This window comes from Polypterus senegalus, chromosome 3 (genome assembly GCF_016835505.1).
Source record: "Polypterus senegalus isolate Bchr_013 chromosome 3, ASM1683550v1, whole genome shotgun sequence".
Classification (NCBI taxonomy): Eukaryota; Metazoa; Chordata; class Cladistia; order Polypteriformes; family Polypteridae; genus Polypterus; species Polypterus senegalus.
The window spans coordinates 38,485,501-38,504,717 of record NC_053156.1 but is presented as its reverse complement, the minus strand read 5'-3'; the positions used below and the strand labels follow the sequence as shown (position 1 = coordinate 38,504,717).

The 19,217-nt window shown below is 37.2% G+C and overlaps 1 protein-coding gene across 3 annotated transcripts in view; it reads right to left on the bottom strand.

Annotated features, from left to right (window-relative positions):
- gps2 (G protein pathway suppressor 2) overlaps positions 1 to 18,678 on the bottom strand; it is a 37,285-nt gene extending 18,607 nt beyond the window's left edge. For 2 of the 3 annotated variants that reach the window (XM_039746975.1, XM_039746977.1), the window contains exons 1-6: positions 18,465 to 18,659; positions 8,920 to 9,059; positions 8,370 to 8,479; positions 8,045 to 8,157; positions 7,100 to 7,179; positions 1,528 to 1,607 (exon numbers count right to left, since the gene is read on the bottom strand). In XM_039746975.1, the coding sequence (XP_039602909.1) occupies positions 1,528 to 1,607; positions 7,100 to 7,179; positions 8,045 to 8,157; positions 8,370 to 8,479; positions 8,920 to 9,013 (477 nt within the window). In that variant the 5' untranslated portion in view covers positions 9,014 to 9,059; positions 18,465 to 18,659. Of the gene's footprint in view, positions 1 to 1,527; positions 1,608 to 7,099; positions 7,180 to 8,044; positions 8,158 to 8,369; positions 8,480 to 8,919; positions 9,060 to 18,464 lie in introns of all 3 variants that reach the window. The other variant, XM_039746976.1, reaches the window with a different exon arrangement.
- Between the last annotated feature and the right edge of the window lie 539 nt (positions 18,679 to 19,217).

Genomic DNA, 19,217 nt, shown 5'->3' with positions numbered 1-19,217 from the left:
ATTTAAACAAAGAAAGGAATACTGATAAATAAAATTGCAGATCTTATATACTGTATGTAAAGGACTGAGGATAATATATTTGTTGAAGCGTTATTGCTGAGTTCCAAATACTTTTCATCAACAACTTTAATTAAATATTGAGGAAGCAATTTTTTAATTAATGGATTTTACTACAATGTTTCTTTTTCATCTTGAACTCGCTATCTTCAGTTTTTTTGTCAGTTTGCTTAAGCTTAAATCCAATCATTCTGATGACAGATCCGGCACCTATAAACAAAGAATGTGTTTAAGTAGCAATCGCCAGGATTTTGTCATGTAGTGCCATTTTGGAACCAAACCTATTCACAATACTGAGGATGTGACCTAAAGAAAGGTACAGCACATAATATATTCTAAACAAACATGTTGCCTTCCCTGTGTTCCAAAATCCCATTTCTTTCACACAAGAGAAAGAGCACATGTGCACAAAAAAAAAATTTTACTAAAATAATAAAGTTATACATAACTGGAAATTACAAGTCTTCACTTGCTTTGAAGAATATGCTGGTCACTTTTAACATAATGAATGAATCAATTGATTACTTCAAGTTGTTATTGAAGGTGAAAAAAAAGACTGGACGTGTTATTTCACATATTCCATAAGTAAGGATTTAAGCAGTCATTAAACCTTTTTCCCTACATAGGGACAAAACTGACTTTCTTCTGATACATAAACCAAGGCTTTCTTTTAAAACTAATGCTGATAAATTAACTTCTTATATGGCCTTTTTTTTCTTGAGGCTGGACTCCAGTAAGGCCTCCGAGCATCTGCAGTGAGACCCATCCACCTCATCCAGAACACTGCCACCCAGTTGGAATGTTTTTTTTTTCCTTACTATATCCACAATTCTTTCACCTTTACTTTCTCCATTGGCGTTGTACTGAGGCTAAGATCCAGTTTAAATATCATTTTATGATCTACAGTACATATCCCTACTTGACTCTGCTCCTCACTGCTCCAGTCTGCCCACATATTCTTCCAAGAAATGCATCTTCTCCCTGTCCAAAAGCTGATCCATTTTATTATCAGAGAACCTAAAGTATTCATTCTTTCTTAGTTATTGCTCATAGTCCACTGATGTTCAAATGTTCTCCTCACAAAACACCAAAGGGACTGCATAAACGTTCTAGTCCTCTACCTGAAGATATCAAACCACCAGTCAGCTAAAGGTACAAGAAAAAACTGTAGTACTAAGCTTCTTTTAGCTGCTTGCTAACATTGTGCTTTGTTTTTCAACAACTGGCCTATAGTGTATGCATCCTTTTTCACCTTGGTTGCAGGAATCGATTAAATAAAAAAAATCTAGCTTAATTGTGAGATTTTCTTAAGAACTAAAGCCTGTTACAGCAGAAAATAAATAATAATACTATAAATCCAAACATAAAATAATACTATAAATTTAAATCCCAAACCAGACATAATTGTGTTACATTGGTTTTACTTTATCAAACAAAGCCAGTTTATAAGATGTGCTCGCAGAGTCTTACCGGCATGACAGGAGACTGAAAAAGCTGTTTGCTACGTTCACCCAAAAGAGCCCCTGGACGTCCATGGTTTACTGGACTCCCTGTGGTGTTCAAGGATTAAGAAATGAATAAGAAGTGTAAGGTATGAAGACAAATTGTAGTCTAAATTTAAGCAAATATAATCAGAGAGAAATAGAGAACTATAAACATTAAGTATTTAAATGACACTGGAGAGAAGAAAACTTAAAAATCTCCACTTAATAATTTTAAACATTTTGAACTGCAATAAACTACTTTATACTGAAGACAAAACAAGCGAAAACAAAGAGCATTCCAAGGTGTCATTACCATTATTATCAGCAGTTTACAACAAAATTACAACTAGGAAAACTACCATTTGACATAGGATGGCTGTAGAGGTGGTTACTATAGATCCATTGAAAATTACTAACCAGTAACTATCACTTGAATAACTGGCAAGTACAAGTCAATTCTGAATTATATCATAACACAATTACCAAATAAGACAACACATAGTCTTCAGAAATGATTTTTGTCTTTTTTGTATCCTTGCTTAAAGGACCATGTAAAGAACAAAAAAACTGGCTATGCAGATTCTTATTTGTATATAAAATTATTTTCACCATCTTTAATGCGTGCAGCAGCACCATTGACATGAACAGAAAAAACTTAACACTGTAAACCTTTAAAGGATTATACTCCACTTAATTTTTGTTATATGTTACTTGCCCCATGGGTTTTGTAGTTTTGACCAAGAAAATGATATTCTCATATTTCATGGAGAAAGTAGATAAAAAAAGTTTATAATATAATAGAAGACAATCTGACATATTTTTATGTTCAGAATGATTTGTTTCAAAATGTCTGCATAACTTAGCTGGTGATAATGAACTATTTCATTTATTTGCATAACGCATAAGGAGCCTCAAGGTTTCCAGTGGTCATGAATCCAATAATGAACAACTCAAGTCATGTTTTTGTTTTTGATACCTTACTGATGTTTCAGGATAAAAAACTAATAACTTTATTTATATAGTACCTTAAATTAGATTTACATGCAACTCACAATGCTTTCTACAAATTAATCAACAAAAACAATGATATACCACATTTATTTGGATTATTATCACTAATTAATGCTATGATCATTTCTAGTAAATATAAGAATAGTAAATACAAAGTCAATTACAAAGTACTGTTAAACAAAATGTAACCACTAAAGCTCAAAACAAACTTTCACTTTTATCAGAAAAAGGTTTTCTGATTAAAATATTTATAAATTAAGGTTGACAACAGAACAACCAGATCTAATTAATGTATATAAAAGTAAATATATACAGTATATATCTACATTTAACCTAGGCATATACATGGCAACTCATAGAAACAGTTCGAAGTTATTAAAGCTATTGAAAAGATACAAAAGCAAATAAATCAACTGAAACTGCTGTGGAGTGCTTAAGTATGTAGATGAAGTTTTTGATTTCTGAATGGGACACTTTCTTTTTTTTTTTTCTTGACTCTTCTGCTTCACTAGTAGTACCAGTACCTTGATCTTTATTTTCATCTATACCTGCCTTACTAGTTTGCTTGTCATTAGAAACATGTGAACTGCTTGCTTCTTCTCTCAATATTTTGCAATGAGCACAATATAAATATACAATAAACAATATTCACTCAGTTTTTGTATCATAGAAAGACATCATACAGTGAATGTTGATCCATGACTCCTACGCCCACTCATACACTGTAACTGTAGGCTGCAGAATCCCGAGAGACAACATTGGAACATAGTAAGCCAAACGTGTAGTTTTTTTTTTTTTTTGCTTTATTAGATTTGACTCATGTATTCATATTTGATAAATTCTAAACTTTAAGTATAGTATTATTATATTAAAAAATATATTATAAGTATAAGTCAGTATAATTTAGAGCTCAAAAATTTATTTTATTGTGGAGCTTTAAATTTTGCTGGTGAAACGCTGGAGTTCCATAGAAAACATAAACAAGCTTCACTTGGAACACCAAGATCTCATCCCAAAAACATTAACTTATCTTAACAGACAAGTTTGGTAGTTTTAAAGTTGAGGTTATTTCTTCATTCTTCACAATCATGGTAAATATTAATTTGTCATTTGAAATTGTCTTTAGAGGAACTGGATAAATCTTTGGTGCTGTCAGAATTACTAGATGCTATAAAGTCACTTCAAAGCGGGAAAGTAGCAGGCCCTGATGGCTACCCTGTAGAATTTTATAAGAAATTCTCCACTCAGCTAGCTCCACTCGTATCAACATTTACAGAAGCTAAAGACAATCAAGCTCTACCTCAAACTTTTTGCCAAGCATTAATCACAGTCTTTCCTAAACAAAATAAGGACTTATTACAATGTGCATCATACAGACCAATTTCACTTCTGAATAATGATGTTGATACTTTCCAAAGTCTAAGCTAGAAAGATGGAGAAAGTGCTGCCTTCGGTAATATCACAAGATCAAACTGGATTTATTAAAGGCCGACACTTAGCTTCCAATCTTCGACGCCTGTTTAATGTAATATATTCATCAGTCAAGTCAAACACCCCAGAAATATTATTATTGTTGGATGCAGAAAAAGCATTTGATATGATTGAATGGAACTACCTTTTTACTACATTAGAGAAATTTGGACTTGGCCCAAATATTTGTGCATGGATCAAACTACTATATACCAATCCAGAAGCCTCAGTTTGTATTAACAACATTTGTTCAGACTACTTTAAAACTAGAAAGTGGTACCAGACAAGGATTCCCCTTGTTACCACTGCTATTTGCAATCGCCATTGAACCACTGGCAGTTCACTGTCGAAATGCTTATCAGATAAAGGGGATTATCAGAGAAGGACTTGAACAGAAAATTTCTCTATATGCAAATGATATGGTACTTTATATATCAGACCCACAAAATACTGTGCCTGCAGTATTAACAGCACTTAAAGAATTTCAAAAGATCTCTGGTCTCAAAATTAATTTGGATAAAAGTGTGCTCTTTCCAGTGAATTCTCAAGCATACAATATCAGATTGGACACCTTCCCTTTTATCGTTGCAGATCAGTTTAAATACCTAGAGGTAAATATCACAAGTAAATATAAAGCTCTTTATCAACAAAATTTTGCCGTCTGTATGGAAAAAACTTAAGCAAGACTTGCATAGATGGTCAACCCGTCATCTCACTCTAGCTGGAAGAATTAACATTGTTACGATGAATATCTTTTTATTTCAAAACATTCCAATATACATCAATAAATCATTTTTTAAGCAATTAGATTCAACCATAACCTCATTTATTTGGAACTCAAAACATCCACGTATCCAAAGATAGACCCTACAAAGACCTAACGCAGAAGGTGGCATGGCTCTACCCAACTTTCAGTTTTATTACTGGCAGCAAACATACAAGCTATAAAAACCTAAACACAAATAGATGAACATACACAGGCTTGGTCAGCAATAGAAATAAAATCCTGCAGTACTTCTTTATATTCCCTGCTTTGTGCCCCAATAAATGCAAGTTATCGCCAATATACTGATAACCCAATTGTGCTTCACTCACTCAGAATATGAAATTGTGTTCTAAAGTGACGCTTTTTCTTTATTTAGTTTTTTTTTGGCATTTGGAACACTATCTTAATCTCCAAGGGGAAATGATCTTTCGAGTGACCTTTAGGTGTCAGAGCACAGGGTCAGCCATTATACAGCGCCCCTGGAGAAATTTGCAGGTTAAGGGCCCTTTTCATGGGCCCAACAGAGTAGGATTCCTTCTGGCAGTAACAGGTATTGAACTTGGCAACCTTCCAGATACCAATGCAGGTCCTCAGCCTCAGAGCCACCACTCGACTATATTTATTTTATAAATAACCAAAAAAAAAAAAAACCTCTGTCTGTTCTTGCAGATTACCATGGAGCTGAAGGTGCCCAAGGTCCAGATATGAAAAGCCTTAAAATTTACCTGGTACATTTACTTTGAAGCAGCAAAGAGTTTAACAAATTGTGACGTGCAAATTTGTGAGCATCTTATTGACAACGAAGGAAACTACAAATAATAATTTTATCACAGATTCTTGGTGCTGTTTTTCTTAACGTATAATTTCCTCTTTGCAGTGGCCGTCGTAGGTGGAACTTTGGCACTTCCCCTGGTATATCTGTAATGTTGGCACACATACAGAATCATACAGAAGTGTATTCCCGCCACTCCAAAAAAATGTATTGGGTTATTTCACGGTGACTGTTGTGTGATTTTATACATATATTGCCTGCTGCTGGTGATATTATTGTGCACATGCATGCTTTGGTAGTCTAGTGACAACTAGTGAGAGGTCAAGCACGCACATAGAATGCAATTAAGTGACAACGATAGAAAAATCGTTATTGTAATACACTTAGATTTAAACAGGTTAAAAAGTTTAGCAAATTCATTATGGATGTTTTAACATAGAGAGAATTGTAGTGCACAGCTGTCATTCTTGTCTCACAGTGCCAGAGTTTGCATGGAGTATGAACATTACTTCATGTATTCATGGATTGATTGGTATCAATCAGTGTGTTTAACTGTGCAACCTGTTTCAGCATAGAATACCTATGTCAGTAATATTTGTCAATTACCAAAAATATTTTGTTCTTCATATTCTGTGAATTACATCCATGCCCTTTTTCCTGGTTGTACGGTTTGTTGTACAGACTGTAGGTGATCATGGGACATTTTCGATTGTTATTGTCTAGCTGTCTACAGGATATCAGGAATGTCAATAACAGCTTGCAGTTATTTTTCGAGATGACCAAGTATAAACTGCCCCCCTGGGGCCACGGAGGAAGACAAGTAGTCAAGTAAAGTACACAGATGCACTCCTATTAAAATGGCTGAATCACACAAAAATGTTTTATTTTATTGACATTGGTACATGTGTAATCTCAAGATGAAGATGAACACTCTATAACACGATGGCTTCAAAAATAGAGATATTCATTAAGTTTAAGGCTTTTGTTTTCTTACAGTTTACAATGGGGCTGAAGATGCCCAGCTTCCAAATGTGAACACACAAGGTATTTTTTTAAACTGATAAAAAATGCTTCACTTTAGAGCACAGTTTCATGTGGCAAATTAATATATTCACGGTCTGTGAAGAAATAACTAGGACTTAAAAAATACCTAACTTATCCTTTAAAGCAAAGAGAGTGTGCTTCAAGAATCAGTTGCTTGCTGACAACAAAAGCAGACTACCATTTAGAGCATGGAAATATGACCAGTTTCACAAATTAACTTTTTATACATATTCAGAGTAACCTGCTTCAAATTATCAAGTAATTTGGAATTACATTGCTCCCATATAGAATATTTATGTTTTATAACAGTATAAATATAAAAATTTAGTTAATGTACATACAGTATGCTAAATTGTTTAAAGGGGAAAAAAATACTATGAAGAAAATAAATTCAGTGTATACAATCTAACCTAGGCAAGGTTTTGTATCCTAGACTTTTATCTTTCACTGGAGGTATTAGTTTAAAAACAAGCATGACTTCATCTCAGAACTTACCTTGCATGCTAATAAGATGCTGTCCAGAGTGAATGGTCATTCCAGGTTGGTATGAGGCAGATGCAAGAGTCGTCATATCACTGTAAAAAGCAGAAAGCTATTATTAATATCACCTCACTATTGATTGATTACATGTATGTAATACTTTAATTCACAATGCTGGACATAAGACCTCTAGATATTCTGCAAATAAACCATAACACAACTCATACATCCAATTTTATCATCATTTGACCATGTATCACACAAATTCATTTTAGCTATTCCAATATGCTCATGTGTTATATTCATATTAGATGACAATTGTCTAACCTTCCTCTGTGATAAATAGACTCTACTCAAACATGCTGGCAATCCTTTCTTATATGGTATCAGTCAGTACTTGAACAGGCAGCATCACCATGTTTGCTGCATGAAAGTATAACTCATCCCAATATCCATCTCAATGCTGATTCAAAACTGTAACCCATTTTACCTTGTGTGGCCTAACCATGAACATGTGCTTTATGGAATGGCTACCATCATGCAAAAAAAATCTCTCTCATGTGCTATTAAATGTTATTTCTACCATGTAAAAAAATACATTTCTTCAAATAACATATCAGACAGATGAAGCCGAGTTCATAAAACACTATGTGATGTTACTGTAAAGGAATTAGCTGATCAGAAATTTTCAGTTCAGCCAAATCACAACTTGTTTTATTTCAAATATAACATTCTTAAACCCACTTAATGTAGTTCAAGTTATGTAGTAATATCAAATTTGTATCTAGTAATTTTTACCATATTCACTAGAAAGCCAGTTTGACGAAATTATTACTGAATTATTACTGAAGCTGTTAAGACAGCATTTAACAGTTTAACCAGAAGGTATACAGAATTTAAATGAGTATAAAAATGTTTCAGTCCAACTTTGAATAAAGATGCCTTTTTATCCAATTGTACCTCTGCTCTTTGCGTCTCCTTTTCTCCTCTTCATGCAAAACTTTTTTGAGCTGTAGGAACAACTGGTGTTTCTCTTCCTGCAATAACAGCAGTTTCTCTCCCATCTTCATGATCTGAAATAAAACAGGAAAAAACTTTACAAGTAGCTAATTATTCAGTGAAAGTAGATTTTCAAGTTTAAAACAGAAAGAAGTAACAACAATTAAAACTCTCTTGTTACCTTCAAATTTAGTACTAGGTAAAAAGCATACATGTGCAGTATGACACCATGGATTTGTTTACAAATTCTATGAAGACATCAATAACCATTCCACCCAAGTCTCACCTGTTCCTTTGTCTCTTCTAGAGACATCCTTTCTTCCATTTCCTTCTTCTTTTTCCTTTCCTGCTCCTCCTTCATTTTCTGCTCCATCATTTTGTCAACCTCCTCTTCCTCTGGGAAGACACACTTCATTATAGCATTTTACTCTCAAAATTTCTTAGCTTTAGGTCAACATGTAACTTGGATTTCTGGGCACTGTGACATATCATTTTACAGGCCAGACTGGTTTATTCCTTTGCTTTTCTGGCATTACTTTACTTTCTTCTTTACAAAATATTCATAGCATTAAATTATTACTGAAATTAACTATTATAATTTTAAAATTGAAAACAGTTGCATTCATCATCTTTTCTACTGTTTCATTAGTTTTAATATAAACTACTAGAAGTAGTGTTTAAGCACAGAAGTACAGCCCCAGCCTTTTAAATGTATCCCCTGATAAACTAATCTGTAAACATTTCAATATTAACTAAACTGAGGGTGAAAAGAATGGTTCTATTTCCAACCTTTGAGAGTAATTTATAACAAAGAGACAAAAATGGAGTGAACTCACCTTGTCTTTTCCTCTCTCTTTCCCTCATTATGTGGCGATGAAGAGCCCTTGCCATTGCATTGGACAGTTTTGGTCTTTCCAGAAGTGCTGGCATTGTGCTGATTAAGCTAATGTTTAAAGGGAGGATGCTGAGCTGTTACCTGTAGGAGCACCAAGCATGTTATCTAATCAGAAAAAACACACAAATTTTTGTACATAAACATAAAACAGGATAACTTCAAAATTCTTAAAATTTCTTCCAAATATTACTGCATATACCTTTGTCTTAGAAGTGCCTGTGATGGTGCCCACTATATTGGACATTGTAAAGTACAGACTAAAACTCAAAAAAACTTTACAGACTAATTTTGCTAGTCACAATTCATTTTACTGACTTGAACAAAATTTATCTTGCATCTTTTGTGCACTTCCAATCCTTAGGGAAGTGAATTAAATCAAGCAGGCTTCAAATGTCAGAAGAGAAAGATATCTTCATACATGGTGCCATTAAAGACGAATTGCTTGTTCCACACATCAACTACTAAAAGGAAGGCAGCAACCCACCAAAGTGGATGAAACTTAGAATAATTAACTACTACGTTTTTGGTGTTATATGTTGGAGTAGTATTTGTTGTTTCCACCACAGCCTTTTAGTGAATTGATTCTTTATTATTAATTTTTTATTACTTTATTATTATTGGATGAATAAATGCATTATGAATTTTCTGTCTGTGGAACTGAGGCAAGAATGCTTGGAAGTTCTGCAGTCTTACAAAGCCAAAAAACAAATTTAAAATAAGATACTCAAAATTTTTCATCACAATTGTGTGACGATGCAGGTTGGTTCCATGCTCCCATCTACTGTCCGGGAGCCCTTCAACCCATCACCGTCGGTAATGTCACTGATGAGCTTAGCAGTGAGGCAACAACAAAGCAAGGGGATGGTGCAAAAGTGTCAAGTGCTTTTATTTTAAAACAACAAAAACAAGGTGTTCAAAGTAAGTGCAGTGCATTCAAAAGTCATTAAATAAATAATCCATAAAAACAAGTGTTATTGTGGAGTGTCAGGGATGCCTGGGGCCATGACCCGGCCGGGACGCCAGGAGGGACCGGAAGAGGGTCAGAGCCCTGCCTGGATCACGTGGGGTTTGCCTTCCGGATTGCTTTGGGGGCCACAGGTCAAGGGCATGGAAGCCCTTCCCTGTAGGGGCCCGTGGTCACCGCCAGGAGGCGCCCCGATGTCTTGGAGACTTGTTGCCCCAGCACTTCCGCCACACCAGGAAGTGCTGGGGGGAAGACCTTTGGTGTTACCCGGAGGGCTGTCAGGAGGACAGCCGGCACTTCCGCCACGCTGGGGCGTGGCCAACGGAGGAATGCCGGGAACACCTGCTGCTCATCCGGGCACTCTATAAAAGGGGCCGTCCTTCATACATTCCTCGCTGGAGTCGGGTGGAAGTAGGACAAGGCAGGAGCAGAGAGGATGAAGGCGGCCCGAAGCAAGGCATCGTGAGGCCAGGACTTTGGGAAGGGGTTTGTGCACTTGTGTGGGTCTGTGTGACCAAAGGACTGGGGTCTTTGTGACCAAACAATTGTATATAGTGTAAATAAACATGTGGTGGTTTGTGCAAAACAAGATGTCTGCCTGTCTGTGCCCGGGTGCCGTTGACAGGAGGTTAAAATTAAATAGAACAAATCTTCTGGAAACAACGTTAAAATAATGCAGGAAAGACAACGCAAGCCCAATGTCTTTTTACTTGCGCCCTGCTTCTACCATGTGGGCTTCTCAACAGGGGAGTCGCCCTGCATGACCTTCACCCTGCCTACTTCGGCTGTTCAGTTCATCTCTCCAATCCCTGGCTCCAGTAGGTTCCTCCTGACAGCAACTTGGGATCCACAGCGACCAGGACGCCCACGCTGAGGAATACTCGTCCCAAGTCCTGACTCCCGCGGCCTTATGTGGAGAGTCATCCGCCTTCCGGTCAATCCCGCTCCACCTGACACCCAGGCTTCCTACACAGCTGCATGCGAGCCTTCACTCGCTCGCTGTCCCGCACCGGCTTTCTCTCTCTCCCCATTACTTCCTGCTTTTTACTCCTGCAACCTCCCATTCGTTCTTTCTTTCTTTTTGCTTTTCCCTTTAACCGACCCTCGCTTCTATTTAACTAGAGGGCATGGCAGCTGTGGCAAATCAGCGGCCCCAGGAACAATCACGGATATGGACAGTCTCTCACCTGTGCACTTAGGTGAGAAACACCCACATCACAAATCGCCCTGAGAACCGCTTCAGCCACACAACCACCACGCCTCCTCACCAAGCCGCGAGCATGGCGATTATTTATTTCAAAACTGGCCTTTGACAGGAGCTGTGGACCCGCTATACCACAAATTGTCTTATTAATAGCTCATACCTTAAGCATGAAGACAGACATTTTTTTAAGGATTGTAACATTTTGTGAATGTTCTATACATTTTGGTCTAAGTTAATGTTAGGATGCATGGAGTAGACATAAAAATGAGCTCTACAAATGTGCTAAGATTTTTTCATTGACCTGAGTAAAATTACTAATTCCTTAAACCACATAAAATTGGCACCAATGTAAATCTTCTCACTCTCAGTCCTTCCAGATTACCATAAAATCCGTACTTTCCTTTTCTAAGGAATGGTACAAGACAAGGATGCCCTTTTTCTCCTAATCTTTTGGTATCACAATTGTACCACTCACCATTAGCTAGTGTTCCCTCTATGCTGATGACAAACTACTCATTATTTCTGAGATAGGACAATTACTTTCGGGCACGCTAGAGATCACAGACAAAAATGTGGAGATTATTTTCAGTGGATACTAGTAATCATCAGTTTTAACTGTCAATAGCTTCCTTTCACTGTAACACACAAATACTCAGGAATTCAAATTTTGAAAAGCTTTAAAAACCTGGTCATGCAAAATCAAATTCCCTTAATGAGAAGGACCTTTCTAAATGATCCAGTGAAGTGCTCTCATTGTTTGGAACAATAAAAACAGGTCAAATTAAGATTTTCTGAAGACATTCTCACTCTGGGAATCAGTGTATACGTTTTTTCATGAATTTGGACAAAGACATACTATGATTTATATAGAATAAAAAACAACTCCACCTGAGGAAATTTTGTTCATTCTGATATAGCTAAATTTCCTTAAAAATGTGGTTCAGCGCTGGACTTAAAAGGCAAAGGGATAAAATTCAGGATTCTTTTGCATCTGTAAATTGGGACTTGTTTAGAAATTCCCCAGCAAATTTGGAAGAACATGTAACTGTCGTAACCAGATAAATCAAAAATGTGTGGACAACTGTGTACCAACAAAGGCAATCAATATATTTCTTTGTAAAGAAAACTTGATCACCAGTGAATTTCAATATATATGAAGAGCTTGCAGAAGTTTATTTCAGGTTAATGATATGAAAACATAAAAGAAAGAAATACCCTACATAATGTTTGGGCCAAAAACACATTTTTTCCCTTGAGATAACCCTCAGCTCCAAAAAAAAAAATCAAATCAAACAATTCAGACACAATTACAGTGCACATTACAGACTTTAATTTAAGGGGGATTTGTATACATTTCAGTCACACCATGAAGAAATTACAGCATTTTTTCTAAATGGATTAGGCATGTAAAGGCCGCCACAGTACTGGCATACTTCTCTTCACTGATGAGGTATGCAAATCCCCATAAATGAAGGCCTGCATTGTGCACTTTAATCATATCTGAATTGCTTGATTTATATTTTTAAACTCTGGAACTAAAGGGTAAATCAACGGAAAAATATTTTAAACTAAAGCCTAATCCAGTTGCATCCATTTTTTGTATACCAGAGGAACTTAATGCTTTCTACACTTTCTTTGATCAAGATAACAGCAGCAGCATGATTAATCTTTATCTCTTGAAAATCAATTTAATTTGCTAACATTCTTTCTAGACTAACGGTTCTCAACCGGTGGTACGCGTACCCCTAGGGTACGGGAAGGGTTATGCAGGGGTACGCAGTGACATATAATTTTGCATTTTTTTTTCAAATTTTCCTTCTGTTTCGATTTCGCACTCAAAAGTACGAAAAAAGAAGAAAATGTAATGATTGTTTCAATCGTTTTCAATGCTTTAGTTTAAATTTTTAAACTTCAAACAACCAAAGAGTTTGAAGAAGGTAGCCAGTTCGCTGCGTAACTCATCAACAAAACACGTGCAAGAGTGCAGCTATATTATAGCATGGAGTAGATTTGCTTCGGAAAGTGGTGAGACGTGTCAAGGGGATTAAAGTTCCAAAAATAAAAAATTTCTGTTGTTTCTAGGCCTACAAGCAATAGGTTGGGGGCAACGCGTGAGTCACGTCCCCAGTGGGGTGGAAACTTTTAAGAGTGGACAACCTCATTAGTGCAAGAAAGTAGCTGAAGGTGGTTATAACGCTTGTGTTCGCATTGTTGGTGGGAAACCCCAAAAATGGACCGGTTTTTAGTGAAACGGAAGGGAAGTGGTACCGATGCGTTCACGAAAGTGAGTGATTTGGAAGGTGTTGGGTCGTCTTCTGATACGACAGGCCAAGGAATTTCTCAAAAACGGCTGCGGCAGCAGCAAGATAAGAAGCCACCCGAAGATTCATCTGCGTGTAGAAAAATATGACAATATTCTGCAGAATATTTGGGCTACGGTTTTGTCAGTAAAGGTGCGGACCCCTCCACTTCCACTCTGTGTCATATGCAACGAAACTCTGTCCAATCACAGCATGAAACCGTCACTTCTGAAGAGACACCTGCAAACCAAACATGCGGAATTGAAAGATAAACTGCTAGAATATTTCAAGAGGCAACATGAGAGTATGATGAAAGGCACCTCGATGTTTCACGGATATCTGCATACATCCGAGAAAGCTTTGCGCACGTCATATGAAGTATGTCTTTTGGTAGCGAAAACAAGGAAACCTCATACTATTGTTGAGGAGTTGGTACTTCCTGCAGCACTAAAAATTGCACAAATAATGATAGACAAGAAAGCAGTCGATACAGTGAAAACTATCCCACATTCGGATGATACTGTATCAAGGAGAATTCGAGAAATGGCTGACAATGTAATCCAGCAAGTCTGTGAGCAGATCAAACTCAGAAAACAATTTGCATTACAACTTGATGAGTCGACAGACGTATCAAACGAAGCTCAGTTGATGATTTTTGTTCGGTATGTTGATCAGGTGAAGGGACTTTCAGAAGAAGTGTTAGCTTGCAGAGTTTTGCCGGGAAAAACAACAGCACAAGAGATTTTCAGAATTCTTTCAGAGTGTCTTGCCGCTCATGGACTTGAATGGATGTGGTGTGTTTCTGTGTGCACAGATGGCGCAGCTAACATGACGGGCCACCGAGGAGGCTTGAAAGCGTTGGTGAAAGGGAAAAATCCATCAGTACAGTGGAATGACTGCATTATTCATCGACAATCACTTGCCTCGAAACACTTAAGCGTGGAGTTCAATGAGACACTGAACACTGCGGTCAAAGTTGTGAACTTTATCAAGTCACATGCTCTGAACTCTCAGCTCTTTCGACTGGTATGCCAGGACATGGGTTCGAACACGAAACTTTGTTTTTGCATACCAAAGTCAGGTGGCTGTCTCGTGAAAAAGTTTTGAACAGGTTATTTGAGCTCCGACACGAAATTTATGTCTTTCTTAAAGATGAGAAATCTGCTTTTGTAATGCACTTAGAGGACGAGCAGTGGTTATGTGGTAGTGTAGTGGTTGCATATCTTGCCGACATATTTTCAAAAATCAATGAATTGAATTTGAAACTTCAAGGACAGAACAGCAACATATTTTCCTCCATTGACAACATGCGAGCTTTTCATAAAAAAAGTTATCTATTGGAAAAACAGAATTTCTGCTGGACATCTTGCAATCTTCCCAACAATTTCATGTTTTTGTGACGACTCAAACATCAAGCTTTCAAGCTTTTCTAATATCAAAGCATTGATCATCAATCATTTGAAGAATCTAGAAAATGAAATTCTCCGATATTTTCCTGAAATTGAAACGGATTGTGCCCAGAACAACTGGATTTTGAATCCTTTTTGTGAAAACAATGTTGAGGCAGCAGAACTTCCTGATGACTTGAAAGAGAAATTATTTGAACTTGCGGAGGACAGAACTTTGAAAGCAAGAATGGACAGCAACGTGGGACATTTCTGGCAGTGTGCGTCAAGAATACAAAGACTTGAGTAATGCAGCGTTGTCAGTATTGTTGCATTTTCCATCGACATATTTATGTGAAAGTGCTTTCTCGGCTTTGACCGCAATAAAAACTAAAGAACGAAACCGGCTCCAGCCTGAAGGTGATGTTATACTAGCTGTCACCAGCATCCATCCTCGCATCAAATCTTTGATGGTACAAAAACAAGCCCAAGTATCACATTAGAAAGGTAAGCACACACCATTATGAAAATGAGTACTTTTAAGCGTGAACTTATGCACAAGGGGTACCCATGGACATACTTTCACACCCTTTGGGGGTACAATCACGAAAAAAGTTGAGAACCGAGGTTCTAGACCATATCTGCACATAAAGTTAGCGTGCTTGCCCAACTGCTTTGGGGGAAAAGAACGTTGCCCATTAGTGGCCTGAGGTAAGAATAACAAAAAGGAATGAATCTAAAGGTAAATATTATTTTAAAGTAAAATGTAACTTCTTCAGCTTGAACCAGCTTTGGTGTCAAACCGGGGCGGAGTGTTGGCTCTGAGGCTAAGGATCTGCACTGGTATCCAGAAGGTTGCCAGTTCAAATCCCTGTCACTGCCAAAAGAGCTCCTACTCTGCTGGGCCCTTGAGCAAGACCCTTAACCTGTAATTGCTCCAGGGGCGCTGTACAATGGCTGACCCTGCGTTCTGACCCCAAGAGGTATGCGAAAACTAAAATTCCTAATACAAGAAATTGTATAAGGCGAAATAAAGAACCAAAAAAAAAAACAACCCAATAATGAACGGCCATAAAACATAAAAAATTGCTTGTATTCAACAATTTAATGACTCTTTTGCAGTAATACTACAGACACACTTAAACCACAATCATTCTGATGCTTTTGCTTCATTGATATCCACACCTTCTTTATCATGTTGTTGGCCTCCCTGTTCACATTCACACCCCTTAGTTTTTTTTAAAATGTCAGAGACTGTAATTTTGTTGCGATTAATTTAATAAGTAATCCAACTTGCAGCCTCTATTTGTAGTGAAGAGTTTCACCTTCACAGAGTCTTGCGAGTCCTGAATCGATGCTGTGCCTTCTAGGTCATTGCTGACCCGATTCTGATACCCCTTTTTCAATTAGATTAGATAAACTTTATTAATTCCATGGGGAAACCGCATACTTCAGCAGAAAGAAAAAAACGAGAATACGTATTCACAGGACAAATAAAACAGCCTCTATTAAATTTATCAATCGATAAGTAAATACTTTTAAAAATAAACTAATTAAATGTATATTTTACAATTATTTCAAAATGGTATTTAGATTCCCTGGATGTCAGATTTTTCATCCTGAACCTATTTTATATTGTGGATCAACACTGCTACAGATAAGTTAAGATGAGAAATGTTTTAGAATATATGACATTTAGGAAATTTTAATGGGATGTAAGAAAGATATACCCCAAATGGATTTTGTGAAAGAAAGACTCATTTTTACAGAAGCTCAACAAATGTAGAAATATTGTGCGTTAAAATTGACCCGAACCACATGACGGTATTCAAAATGTGTGGCACCTGTACAAAACTGTGACATCTGGAAACTTTTTTGCTGTTTGTCTTGAGCACCTCAAGTCTTTCCATTTCTGAGCTGAAAAGATGCCATTCTATGTGGTTTCACAGGTTGTGAATTACCAATCTTAAATGTTGTAGAAAATCCATCAATGCTGACCCGAAGGACACTGTAGTGTTCAAAATAGTGTAGCAGTAGTACAAAAATGTGATATTATATAGAACATTTCTGGCTGACATGCCTCGTAGTAGTATTTGACATTGTTTGTGTTTCTGTATCTCTTTTAAAAAACAACTTTGAGAGAGAAAGAGGGTAAGTTGTATTTTGAGGCCTCTCCCCTGTACTCTGCACTTGTTTTACTGACAGTTTACCTTGCCTTTCTATCTCCTGCTTTTGTGGTTTTCACAAGTCTGCACAATGTTAAAGAGCACAAAACAATGTAACGACTTTACTCATGAGGGGCAGCTTCAGACTTTATCCTGAACTACTTAAGCTTTTTTCCAAGTTGAAGACTTCAAATGACATGAGCATATATCTCTAAAGCATTAGCTATACAAACGAAAATGTGCAGACAACCATTAGCAGCGAGGCAGTGTGGTCTATATGAATGGTCTTAAAATAAACTAATATGTATTTGACATGGGCATTTTCCGCACAACATACTGCACGTCTTGTTAAAAATGCATGTCAGTCATGCAAAACAAACCTGCCAGGCTGAGCCTCTGTTAAACACACCCTTCATTAACTCAAGCATAGGCGCCTACACATGTTAATCTGTAGGAGATGCAACTGTGACGCTCATAGCTCGTCTTTGTTTCATTCATTTTTATTTAATTTGCTATTTTATTTTACTACAATTATTTAATACACATTTATTTTTATGATGTATTGTATTACCTGGCGCGACATCCAACATTTGAGATACAATTGGTTGCATCGTTTTGTTTTTCCAAATGGAGAACGCGCAGGAGAAGTGACTTGTCATGGTCACACAGCGCCAACTGCGGAATTTGAACCCTCAGCCTCAGGGTTTGAAGTCCAAAGCCTTAACCACTAACACTACACCACACCGCCTGCTGTCGATTATGAATTGTAATCCTAATTGTATTTAAAGCGTCGTGCTGTATAAAACTAAGACCTGACTTTAGCCGTACTGTAGGGGTTAGAGTTGGCGCCCATATCATACTTCTGAACATTTCAGTTTGCTTGTTTAGCGCATAACTAAACATTAAAAAACGACAGCACTACTTGAACAACATGATTCGGTAACGTGTTATGCCGCTGACGGCTATTATTTGTACGATCTTACTACATTCGTGTATATTTATTTAGAAAGACGTTATATAAAAAAATTGTACTACAAAAAATCTGTATGTACCACAGCTGTAGAGAAGAACACTACTTTGAAAACAGAGCAGTGTGGGGGCAGCACGTTTTAAACTGAGCGTGTATTCTAAGATGTTTTTTTAATCTAAGAAAAGAAGAGGCTAGTAAACGAGAGGTGTACCTTTACATTTAATAGAAGAAATCTGCCCTTTACCGTGGACATAATGATCAGTTAAATCAGTTCATTTTTACAGCGAGATCGCACCTATGCCGTCTTTCATCAAGTAAAATGTAATCCAAAGAAATCTCCCTCCAATTGTCATCGCACCTTGGAAATATGCTGTGGACGAAGTAATATGCACCCAGACAACTCTCCGCTTTCCTCATCCGGCCGTTGGTGTTGATCGGCGCCGATGGCCTGCTGTATGTGAGATCTGTGTTGTTTACAATCAGAAGCACTGCACTCACCTGCTTTCTACTGGATTGGAAGCCGTTCTTTTTCACTTTCAGAATTGCCTCACTCGCGGTCACACTAGACGCCTTTAAAAGCAGCAACCGCACTTTTCTGATGTTTTTCTGTCCTTTCAATCAGATGCTACTATCGTTCACTTTTGCGACTTACTTTTTAAAACGGCGCACTTCCGGTGGTACTGTCTCTCCGTGTGACAGGGAATTGTGCATGTGACCATTCTTTTCCGGGGTTAGTAGCTTTACGGGACCACTGCATGCTGGAACTTGTAGTTCGTGGAATTCATTTTTTTGGTTTGAAATTATAAGAACAAGATACTGGTGGCATTCCACACATTGAGCATCGCTTAATTTGACAAACCGGGCTTATTTCAGTTCTGCAAAAGAGGATAAGGGGAACTCGAGCTCAGTAACACAGGCTAGACTAAAGATCAAAGATCGAGTTAGTGTAGTGTTGTGGTTTGAGAATTCCACCAAGAGAGTCAGGAAGTCTGCACATACACTATTCTCTGGAATTCATGAAATTCCTGTTCGATTGGAAAGAAAATCTTGTGGGATGGTTCAAACTTTTCTTTTTAATATTATATCTCATGATGTCACATTTTTAGTTATCCCAAGTTGTTTTAGTTCTTTTGATATACACTCACTGAGCAAAAATCTAGGAACACCTGCTGAGCAATTATCTAATCAGCTAATCATGTGGCAGCAGTGCATTATATAAAATCATGCAGATGCAGGTCAGGAGCTTCAGTT